Source organism: Rhinopithecus bieti, unplaced genomic scaffold (assembly GCF_001698545.2).
Source record: "Rhinopithecus bieti isolate Rb0 unplaced genomic scaffold, ASM169854v2 scaffold_29928, whole genome shotgun sequence".
NCBI classification, from domain to species: domain Eukaryota; kingdom Metazoa; phylum Chordata; class Mammalia; order Primates; family Cercopithecidae; genus Rhinopithecus; species Rhinopithecus bieti.
The window spans coordinates 4,732,730-4,745,414 of NW_016814053.1; the positions used below are offsets into that span (position 1 = coordinate 4,732,730).

The 12,685-nt window shown below is 36.6% G+C and overlaps 1 protein-coding gene across 1 annotated transcript in view; it reads right to left on the reverse strand.

Moving 5' to 3' along the window:
• Nucleotides 1-12,685, reverse strand: part of DDHD1 (DDHD domain containing 1) — a 131,757-nt gene that overhangs the window by 24,581 nt on the left and 94,491 nt on the right. Inside the window, 3 exon segments of the mRNA XM_017849540.1 lie at nucleotides 5,284-5,390; nucleotides 12,100-12,165; nucleotides 12,168-12,205. Coding sequence (XP_017705029.1) covers nucleotides 5,284-5,390; nucleotides 12,100-12,165; nucleotides 12,168-12,205 — 211 coding nt within the window.

Below are 12,685 nucleotides of genomic sequence, written 5' to 3' on the forward strand. Positions count from 1 at the left end.
TTTTTAAAAATGAGATGGGCTCTCCCTCTGTGGCCCAGGCTGGAGTGCAATGGTGTGACCTCGGCTAACTGCAACCTCCGCCTCCCGGGTTCAAGAGATTCTTCTGCCTTGCCCTCACGAGTAGCTGGGACTACAGGTGCCTGTCACCATGCCTGGCTAATTTTTCTATTTTCAGTAGAGACAGAGTTTTGCCATGTTGGCCAGGCTGGTCTGAACTTCCAGCCTCAAGTGATCTGCCCGTCTCGGCCTCCCAAAGTGCTGGGATTACTAGCATAAGCCACCATGTCCGGCCTCTTTTCTTTTTTTTGAGAGGAAGTCTTGCTCTGTTGCCCAGGCTGGGGTGCAGTGGCACGATCTCGGCGCACTGCAAGCTCCGCCTCCCGGGTTCACGCCATTCTCCTGCCTCAGCCTCCCAAGTAGCTGGGACTACAGGCACTTGCCACCACGCATGGCTAATTTTGTATTTTTAGTAGAGACGGGGTTTCTCCATGTTGGTCAGGCTGGTCTCAAACTCCCAATCTAAGGTGATTCACCTGCCTCGGCCTCCCAAAGTGTTAAGATTACAGGTGTAAGCCACCGAGCCTGGCCCAGCCTCCTCTCATTTGAAAATAATTTCAAATATATAAAATGTTGCAAAATAAAAATAACACAAAGATCACTCATATAACCTTTACCCAGGTTCACATATTGTTAGCATTGTATCTCACTTGCTTTATTCACTTGTTCTGTTTCTATGATAAACACATAAACCCTCACCTTTTTTGGGAATCATTTGAGGATATATTATATATGTCACGGTCTTTTACCCCTAAATTCTTCAATTTAGATATGGCATTAGCTACATGTCTCTTTAGCATCCTTTAATCAGGAACATTTTCCGCAGCCACTCTGCCTTTATGATACTGATTTTCTTTTTCTTTTTTTTTTTGCGATGGGGCCTCACTCTGTCACCCAGGTTGGAGTACAGTGGTATGAGAACAGCTCACTGCAGCCTCGAACTCCCAGGCTCAAGGAATCCTTCCCGGCCTCAGCATTCCGAGCAGCTGGGACTAGAGGCCCAAACCACCATACATGGCTAATTCTTAAAAAATGATTTTTGGTAGAGACGGGGTCTGGCTATGTTGTCCAGGCTGGTCTAGAACTCCAGGGCTCAAATGATCCTCCTACCTTGGCCTCACAAAGGGCTGGGATTACAGGCATGTGCCACTGAACCCAGCCTGATAATGATATTTTTAAAGAATACAGTGTCATTCCTGCTTTTCATTACAACATCCTCATTTTGTGTTTGTCTGATGTTTCCTCATTGTCAGAATACTGTATAAGTGATGTGTTCTCCTCTGTGTGTCATATCCAGAGGTGCATAATGTCCGTCTGCTCCTCAGGAATACCCAGTTTAGGTATTGCTTGATTTCTCCAGTGTATAATTATTGTTGCTCTTTCCTAAATGAATAATCAGTTTGTGGTGATATATTTTATGACCATGTAAATATCCTGCTTCTCATCAAAATACTGCCTTCAATTTAGTATCTATCGATGATTTGTGTCCAGTCTTCTCTTACCTGATCCTACCATGATAGCTGCAAAACGGTTTTCCAACTCCAGGATTCCCTCCATCAGTTGGCCTTTGGCATTCTACTGTAAGCAAGGATTCTCCTTTCTCCCCATGTATTTATTTATAGTCAATATGAACTTATAATAATTTTTTCAATGATTTATAAATAATACTTTTGGTGCTCAAATTGTTCCAGATTTGGCCAGTGAGAGCTGCTTAATTTGGCCCTGTGTTCCTGTGACCTACCCCATAATTCTTTTGAGCATCTTCCTACCTTCTGTCATAACAAGTTGTTCCAGCCCCAGAATCAGCCATTTTCCTGAGGAACCCTGATTTTCCTCAGTGGGAAATAATAGCACTAGAGGAAGAGATCTGGGTGCTAGGTGTGCTCGATTAGGGTGTCTTTGCTTATTGGCCACTTCAGTGGGCAAGGTTAGGAAGTACATGCATGAACAGGCATACCCTGTTTTATGGCACTTTGTAGACACTGCATTTACACTGAAGGTTTGTGGCAGCCCTGCACTGAGTAAATCTACTGTTGCCACTTTTCCAACAGTGCTCACTTCATGTCTGTGTGTATTTTAGAGCAATAACATATTTTTAAATTAAGGTATGTATACTTGTTTAGACATAATGCTGTTGCACACTTAACAGACTACAGTATAGCATAACCATAATTTTCTATGCACTGGGAAACCAAAAAATTTGCATGACTTGCTTTATTGTTTTTATTGCTTTCTTGTGACATTCACTTTGTTGCAGTGGTCTGAAACCAAATCTACAGTATCTCTGAGGTATGCCTGTATATATACATATTCACCTACATATATAAGTAGTACTCACAACACACATGCATATTTTAGAAATTGTTGAATTTACAATGATACCCTCAAATTCCAGTACCCGCCACCCCGACCCTGGGTTTATTTTGCTGTTATTTTAATGAGTATAGAAATTATTCTCATCAGGGATGTTTGAAAATCACTGCTAAAGATTGCTGATGAATTTCAGTCACAAGTTCTCATGCTCTCCCATGAAATTCATCTGGATCAAAAGACAGATTAATTCAAAGGACTAGGTGTTCCCTTTGCCCCCCATTTATCATAGCCATTGGTTCCCTCTTTGTACTATCTATTTTATTCAGTTCCATTCTGAGGACAATTATCTTTCCACATATAAGAGCATTACAGAAAATGACCATTTGCTCAGTTACCACTAGCCAATGACCAGAGCTTTGAGCCCTCTTAGGGGTACCACCAATCATATATATGCAGGTATGTGTATGTGTATGGTAACATGCGCTCTGATATCCTCCTCCCTGCACTCTCACTGGTTTCACTTCTAATATTATAGTCTGCGCTATACAACTCCAGAAGGGAATTGTAAACATACCAAAAATTTACAAGTATAATTCATTATTTTCCTTATGTTCTACTCTCTTCCCCTACAAAAATCTGCTTCCCCTTCCTCCATTTATAGTTAATATCAGAACCATCTACGAGTTGCCTAAGCTAGAAATTGTAAGCATCATCTGTCTCTTCCCTTCCTGTATCACCCATAACAAATCATTTCAAGACCACTTAATTCTATCATATTTTGAATCTATCTCTTCTCTTTATTCCTATTAACACTATTTTGGGTTAGAACCTTGTTATCGCTCACTTGAATTTATAAAGATAGAATTGGGGTATGGGATAGAACTGCTTTTCCTTTTTTCATCCTCAAGAACATAAAATATTGGAGAGAAATGAGATACAAACGATACTATCTGTTACTTCCTTTGCCAAGTTTATGCCACTTTACTAGCTTAAAAAAACAAAATGTGTCAAAATGTGCTCAGAAAATATTTGGCAAATTACATTTATAAGTTAATACATATAAAACAATAAACCTGTTAACTCTGAAATGCTTTACATGTCTATTATAAAGATAGTTATAGGTTATGGAACCTTAAGAAATCTAAGATCTTTATACAGAAAACATATACACAAAATCCTGTCAGGCTCCACTCCATACTTAGCTTTTCAAAGCTTAGTTAGGAATATTTTTAGATTAAAAAAATTGATAAAAGAAAGCTCCCACAGAAAACATCAAACCCTTCTTTCTCTTACGAAAGCAGAGGTATCTATAGGCAGCAACATGTCTGTTTCAGCATTGGAGAATTTTACTCAGAATTCAAAAACTAAAATGATTTGATATTATAGTACCTGTAATAATAGTAATTCTTGACTGCCATGTGCCACATGTTAATATAAGCATTACCTCAATTAATCTTTACAAGAATGCTATGAAGTAGCTACTTGTTAGAATATCCACTTTGCAGATAGAGAAGCCATACAGAAATTAAGTGTTACAGTGGGACTGGAATCAGGCAGTCTATATCTCTAGAGCCCATATACACTTTGCAAAAAGTAATTTCTACTGCATAGTTTTTAGAACAAAAACTGGGGCCATATATGATTATGATGAAATATGGAAATGTAATTTAAGTACTATAACAATAAGCCTAAATGCTTTTTTCAGAGGGAAAAAAAGAATAATTGCAAAAATTTCCATGTATTTCTCTTCCTTCCACACATTTCATAAATGTGGACCTACGTATTATAATATTTTAACCTTTCTTGAAGGCAGAGACTCCCCCTTATACAAGATCCTTGTACAGTATCTTATACATAGTTCTCAATAAACACATTTTCAGTAAACATGTAGACCATATTCTTAGTTCAAAACACCTTTAGCCAGCTGATTCAGTATACATAAATATTATCAAATCTTACCTGGGATTCCTGATAAATAAATTTTACCAACGTGACAGATCTTACTTTCAAACACTTGTACTGATTTTCCCTGTCTCCCTGCTAATGAAGGGTAAGAGTCTGCAGTAAAGTGGCCCCCTGTTAGCCTGTGCTCGGCACAGAGTAGGGCTCACTAAATATTTACTGATTAAAGGCCCAGGAAAGTCAAAATAATCAGCCAATAAAAAACAGAGAGACTGGCTATCTTGTGAACACAGAGGAGAGAAGTGGTAAACAGTGTAAGCTGTGAAGCTATATTGCTTGGGTTCAAATACTGGCTCTGCCACTTATTAAGCGAGACACAATGAGCAAGCCTTAAAATCTCTCTTGGCATCAGTTTCCTCATCCTTCAAATGAGGATACTAATCATACCTACTTCACAGGATTTTTTAAAATAAGGATTAAACAAGTTAACACGTTAGGCAATTAACAAATGTTAGTTATTCCTACTAAACAGAATTCCTTTCCCTCTTATCAATAAAGTGACAAAATGCATTTGGTGGAGATTCTCTCATCTTCTTGAATAAACCTTCACCTCTTGCCCCAGTGTTACTCTTGGGAGGCATCGGCTCCACTACCATTTGAAAACTGTATGAATTCATTACAGAAGTGAAGCAATAAACATCCATCATATACAAAAAATTTAAAGGACATTTTATGTCTAAAACTCTTTTGTGAAGACAACAGTCACAGATATAATTAATCAGATTTATGAACACTGTTATTTCTCAGAGCTATTTTCTAACCAGTCCCCCACCTGAGACTGTTTCATTAAGGGTCCTAATATCTCGTTTGAAGACTATCAAATTTGTTAAAAGTAGGCTATTTATAATGAATTCCTGTAATTTCTCATTTGCTTAAAAAAATGTAAAAATTCAGGACATTTATAAGCTACCACTAAAAAATACCGACCAGCAAGATAATCATGATACTTACTTCATCTCTATAAAGCGGACTAGTATAATACATTATGTCCATTGCACTGCTGTTCAGCATATCCCTTAAACCTCGTACTTTGTCAGGAGTAATGGAATCAACAGTGTCTACAAAAGCAAAAAAACCAAGTAAATTAAACTTATAGAAAGTCTGTTATACAGAAATAATAGTGAAGAAAATTACATTGCCTGAAATAGTAACTATTTAACATTTAAATATTCAAGACCAGCTTTGGCTCTAATGAATCTTCCTTTCCTGTAAAACACTGCAAGAAAAAAACAGTAAAAGACAAAATAGGAGATGAAAAGAAACATTAAAGGATGAAAGCCGTTATCAAATCTATAAAGCGTCACCTTTTTTTGTATGTTATGGCTTCTGTATTGAAATTCAGGGGTACCCAGAGCAAAACGAGGCCACATACTTTAGAACAAGTGTCAAAACACAATCCCAAGTCTTTTTGTACCTCCTTTTCTGTTTCCTCTCCTTTTTGAGATGGAGTTTTGCTCTGTCCCCCAGGCTGGAGGGCAGTGGGGTGATCTCGGTTCACCGGCTCAAGCGATTCTCCTGCATCAGCTTCCCGAGTAGCTGGGATTACAGGCGCATGTCACCACGCCCAGCTACTTTTTGTATTTTTAGTAGAGATGGGGTTTTACCATGTTGGCCAGGCTGGTCTCTAACTCCTGACCTCAAGTGATCTGTCTGCCTAGGCCTCCCAAAATGCTGGGATTACAGTTGTGAGGCACGCACCTAGCCTGTTTTTTTGATCTATGCACCTTCAGCTTGGCAATACACATGTAGACTGCCTAGAGCCACTGGTGGCAACCAGCAACAAATTAAAAAGTTATCCTACAATTTGCATCTATCTTTAGTGAGCCAAAGATTCTGTGGACAAGAACTGTCAGATCACAAATATGCACAAAGGCAAATAAATCAGCAGTGTTTATCAGTAAACAAGATAAAGGTGGTGTAATTTACTCTATTGAAAAAAATTGCTACATAAACTGATTTTCAAACCAGTACACCCTTCCACGAGTTATGCCTAACCTATGGAAATTCTACCATGGAAAGATTATTCTATTAGACACCTAATAAAAGTATTAGAGATACAGAAAATTTTACATTTCTTATAGAAATACAAAGCACTATACTTGGATGAATACTGTGATTTGAAAGCACAAGGTGAGCAGAAGGCATATAATTTTAGTGAAACAAAATTTCTTTTATTCCTTTTCACTTTATTGGCTTAGGTTATTTTATTTATTCCTCCACTTTAATACAATGTAATAATAACAGGAAGGCAAAGACAAGCAAAAGTTCTTTTTTTTTTTTTAAATTGTAAAGGGAAATATTGTTGCTGTTTGTGGTTGTACAACATATTTACAGGCTGTACCTATTTCTAAATTGTAAAAGTGAAAGGTGTACTACCATGCTGATCTGAAAATACTTCAAATGTTATTTTAATGCATTTCCAAAAAAAGTTTTTACTGTGAAATACAGACACATATAAATAAAGGTATTTAATTATGAATGGGCAGTTTAAAGAATAATTTATAAAAAGAAAAACATGTTCATACCATCTAGTTTAAGAATACTGCTAGTATCTTACAAACCCACCATATATTCTGAAATGATCACAGGCCTCTCTAGCAGAGAGGGAGAAGTAACTACAGGTAAGAGGTTTGTATTAATTGTGCTTTTCCTTTTCCTTATAGATTTACTACATGTCCAATAATATTAATAACTGCACCCAATTACTTCTACAGAATTTACTATGTGCCAGAGCCTAAGTATTTTACCTGATTCTGAACACTGTGTAAACTGAGGTATTATCTATGGTTTGCTTGCACTCTTCCACCCAATCTTATGTTTCTGAGATTCATCCAAGTTGATGCATATAGCTGCAATCCACTCTTTTTCACTGTTGTATAATATGCCACTCTATACCTATATCAAAATTTATCCATTCTCTTTCTAGAGTTATTTGAGTTTCTGGTTTTTTGCTACTACTTATAAATCATGATCCTAAATAACACTGTTTTACATGTCTCCTGGTGCACACGTTTATGAGTTTCTTTAGAGTATATCTCTAAGAAGTGGAACTACTGTGTCAAAGGGCACATGCACCTTCAGCTTTATAAGATGATGTTAAATCTTCCAAAGTGACTATACCAAGTTTCATTCCCAACAATAGTGAATGAAAACTCTCACTGCTATACAACCCCAACAACACTTGGTATTGTCACTTTCTTAAATTTTTGCTTGATGGGTATGAACGATACTTCACTGTGGCTTTAATTTGCATCTCCTTGATTACTAGAAAAAAATATACATACATAAATTTAAAAAACCTTTTCTTTCCCACTTAAGTTTCTTGTCCTTTATTCTGGATATGAAATCTTTGGCGGTTATATCTGTTGCTCTGTTGTAACATCTTTTTCTCAGTTTGTGGCTTGTCTTTCGTTTTTTATGGTCTATTGGTAAAGAGAAGTCCTTAATTTTAATCTAATCAAATTTGTTATAGTTGCATTTTTTTGTATATTAAGAATTCTTTCCCTGCACCGTGAGGTTGTAAAAGTAGTGTTCTGTACATTTTCTAAAAGTTTTAAGGTCTTGGCTTTCATATTATCATGTTTTGATCCATGTGAAATGTGAAGTAGAGATCATTTTTTACTTTTTTCCCCCATAGGACACCCAGTTTCCATATGCCATTTATGGAACAGGCTATCCTTTCACCAATGATCTGTAATGCCAGGTATGACAGGTTTCCTGTTTAGGGAATCTCTAATCTGGTACACAGGTCTATTTGCCTATCCTTGTGCCAAGGATATTTACAGAAGTTTGAATACAGTACTAGGTATGGCTACCTAGTAGGTCAAGACTCTACCCCTCAAATCCGTCATTCTGTGTTTTGGCTATTTTCAGACCTTTGTTCCTTTTTTATTTCATTTTATTTTTTGTTTAAATTTTATGGGTACATAGGAGATATATACATTTACGGGGTACATGCGATATTTTGATACAGGCATGTAATACATAGTAATCGCATCATGGAAAATGGGGTATCCACGCCCTCTAACATTTATCCTTTGTGTTACAAACAATCCAGTACTACTCTTTTAGTTATTTAAAAATGTACCACTAATTTATTATTGATTATAGTCACCCTGTTGTGCAATCAAATACTAGGTCCTATTCATTCTATTTTTTTGTACTTATTAACCATCCCCACCTCCCCAGTATCCTTCCCAGCCTCTGATAACTAGCCTGCTCTCTATCTCCATAAGTTGTTGTTTTGATCCAACAAATGAGAACATCTGCTGTTTGTCTTTCTGTGCCTGAGTATATAATGACCTCCCGTTCCATCCATGTTGTTTCAAATGACAGGATCTCATTCTTTTTTATGGCCAAATAGTACTCCATTGTGCATATGTACCACATTTTCTTTATCCATGCATTTGTTGATAGACACTTAGGTTGCTTCCAAATCTTGGCTATTGTGAACAGTGCTGCAACAAACACAGGATGCTACCGACATCTATTCAATATACTGACTGCCCTTCTTTTTAATACATACCGAGCAGTGGGATTACTGGATCATATGGTAGCTCTATTTTTAGTTTTTTGAGGAACCTCCAAGCTGTTCTCCATAGTGGTTGTACTAATTTACATTCCTACCGACAGTGTACGAGGGTTCCCTTTTCTCCACATTTCACCAGCATTTGTTATTGCCTGTCTTTTGGATATAAGCCATTTTAACTAGGGTGAGATATCTCATTGTAGTTCTGATTTGCCTTTCACTGATGATCAATGACGTTGACACCTTTTCATATGCCTGTTTGCCATTTGTATGTCATCTTTTGAGAAATACCTACCAAATCTTTTGCCCATTTTTTGATAAGATTATTAGATTTTTTTTTCCTATACAGTTGTTTCAGCTCCTTATATATTCTGGTTATTAATCTCTTGTCAGATGGGTAGTCTGCAAATATTTTATCACATTCCGTGTGCTGTCTCTTGACTTTGCTTGTTTAGCCCTTTGTTCTTTGATAATCATTTCAGAATCAGTTTGTCAAGTTTCATGGAAAAACTCTGGAAATCCTGATTGGAATTACATGGAATCTATAGATCGATTTGGGAGAATCCACACCTCTAGAATAACGAATTTTCCAATCTAAGGAAATTATCTTTAAGTTGTGTTTAAGGTCTTTTAATTGTTTCTTTAATTTGTAACATAAATATACTTCTTTTGCTAGATTTATTTCTTGGAACTTTATATTTTTGATGCTATTTGTCTGTTCTTGGTATACAGAAATGCAATTATGTTTATATATGGAATTTCTATGTCACAACCCTAATAAATTACTTTATTAATTCTAATAATTTTTTTTTTTCTTTTTCTTTTTTCCCGGGTATGGGGTCTCTCTGTTACCCAGGCTGGAATGCAGTGGTTATTCACAGGTGTAATCCCACTAATGATCATCACAGGAGTTTTGGCCTGCTTTGTCTCCAACCTGGGCTCTTTCACCTCTCCCTGCTCCTGAAAGGTCACCATATTGATAGTGAATTTGGTGTGAACACCTGCTTGGCATAGTGCACTACAGCACAGAACTCCTGGACTCAAGTGATCCTCCTGCCTATGCCTCCGAGTAGCTGGGACTACAGTCACATGCCACTCTGCCCGGCCTAATAATTTTTCTGTATATTCTTTTATATATTCCGAGTAGACAACCATATGACCTACAAATCAAAACAGATGTTTCTGAGTCTTTGTAACTATTACTTCTTTTTCTTATCTTACTGCACTGCTAAGACTTTCAAGCAGAATGTTTAAATTGTAAGAGTGGATATCTTTGGCTTATTCCTGATTTAAAGGAAATGGTTTTAGCCTTTCACTGCCAAAGAACACAATGATGTGTGCTGTAGGTAGATACCCTTTTAAAATTATTTTTAAATTTACACATAATAAAATTGACTCTGAGTTTTAATGCATGTGTAGTTTTGTGTAACTACTGCCAGGATCAGGATATTGAACTGTTCTATCACCCGGAAAAACTTCTACATGCTGCTCCTATAAATTCAAATCCTCCCTGCTTCCCCTAACTCCTGCTAATCAATGATCTGTTCTCTGTCCCTGAAGTTTTGCCTTTTCCAAAATGTCATGAAAATGGAAGCATAAAGTATATAAACTTCCAAGACTGGCTTTTTTTTTTTTTTGAGACAGGGTCTCACTCTGTTACCCAGGCCGGAGTGCAGTGGCATGATCGTGGCTCACTGCAACCTCTGTCTCCTGGGTTCAAGTGATTCTCGCGTTTCAGCCTCCCAAGTAGCTGGGATTACAGATGCCGACCACCAAGCCCGGCTGATTCTTTTTGTATTTTTAGTACAGACAGGGTTTCACCACGTTGGCCAGGCTGGTCTCAAACTCCTGACCTCAAATGATCCACCTGCCTCAGCCTCCCAAAGTGTAGGGATTACAGGTGTGAGCCACTGCGCCCAGCCTAAGACTGGCTTCTTTCATTCATCAGAATGCCTTTTATACTACCAAAGTAGCTTAAACCTAACAGAAATTACAAACTCAGGAGTTTCACTAAATGGTAATTCAGCCATATTATATACTTTCCTGAGAAGCCTGAGCAATTTACCTGTATGAATGGGAGAAGTTCAAGGGATCATGTTGTTATTACACTAGAACTTTACATATCAACCACTGCTGCTGAGATCTGTTTTGGTCAATAATATTCCTTTTTTTTTTTTTTTTTTTAACTCATTACAATTTTTGATGCAATTTGGGTTTGATAAACTACAACTGACATTCCTAACTGACTGTGAGACAGAATCACAGATCTGGACGGGTCCTTATAAATCGTAACTGACTATGAGACAGAATCACAGACCTGGACACCCAGGGAGGCAGTTTAACACTGTGATAAACATGGAATCTGCCATCATACAGAGCTAGATTCTGCCTGCCACTCTTAAATTTCCCTTTTAGTGAGTTTTAGTTTTATCAGTAAAATGGAGAAAATATAGCAGGTATTTCATGAATTTTTGAGACAATTAAATGAGATACTCCATGCAAAATGCACAGCAGACTGCCAGGTACACAGCAAAAGGCTCTGCAAATGGCAGCTGCTAATATTATAACCAGTATAACAACTCTTTCATTTTGCAGATTATGTAAATAATCAATCTAAACGTTCTGTTTTTATGATTTTAATATTTAACGGACATAACTTTGTGTAAAGAAAGACACCTATTTTAGTTGATGACAGATCTTTAAGGAAGACAACTAAACTGATTTTATTTAAACAAATACACAAATTCTCTATGCTAGATTGTAATTCACCAGCCCAGGGAACGTATGAAAAACAACAAAGGAAAAAAAAATCTTGAGATTTTATTTTCGATTATGAGGGGAAAATTATTAGAAAGAAAATGTAAGCTCGTATGGAATTGTGGAAAACAAATATTTTAAAGTGCTGACAAATCAACTCAGTGTCAAAATTTTAGAAAACATTTTGTTCCCGCTATATCCCTCCATCCGCCCTCACAATCCACAGAGGGCATGCATGAAAACAGTGCTACCTATGAAATCTATATAGTGGTTCAAATGATATTAGTCAGTATAATTATTTTAGAAATCAATGGATTTTATTTTCTTAAATAATCTAGAACAAAGGGTGAGTATACCTCAAGACAATTAAATTGAAGACACTATGTTCTCAATGAACAAGAAGTATTTTCTAAAACTTTCTGCATTTGTTTTGGTAAAAGTTTGCCATTGGCTAAATCATTCAATTTTTAAACAAAATATACCTCCATCAAGAGTAAGTTTTGACCGCCACTCAACAGGCAGAAATTCAACATGTGTTGCATGGTTGGAAAATGCCTTTCTTCTATTTTTCTTGCAGCCTCTCTCATCCTAAACAAACAAACAAAAATGCAAACAAAGCTTTATGAGAATAACTTCACATATAAATGTATATGAGATAGAATGTATTTAATCATAACACTTCCATTTGCTTATAGCTTTGTCCAATTACATTCCAATGACTACCACACTAAGCAAGTTTGCAATGCTAGGATACCTTCATTTTGCAGTTATTTTCCTAAATTTGCCATCTACGATTTCAAATATTCCAAGCTTTTACATTATATTCTAAATAATTATACGTAAGAATTTTCAGTAGATAGAATGGCATAATGAATACCTCAGTGCCATCACTGAGCTCCAAATATTAGCAAGTCATGACCTATCTTGTTTCATCTATTGCTCTCTTCATCCTTTCCATAATATAAATTTTAAAATTTTATTTTAAATATGAAGATACTATAAAATTGACTCTTTTCCCCCTTTTGGTGTCAGTTATATAAATTTTAGCACATGTGCAGATTTGTGATT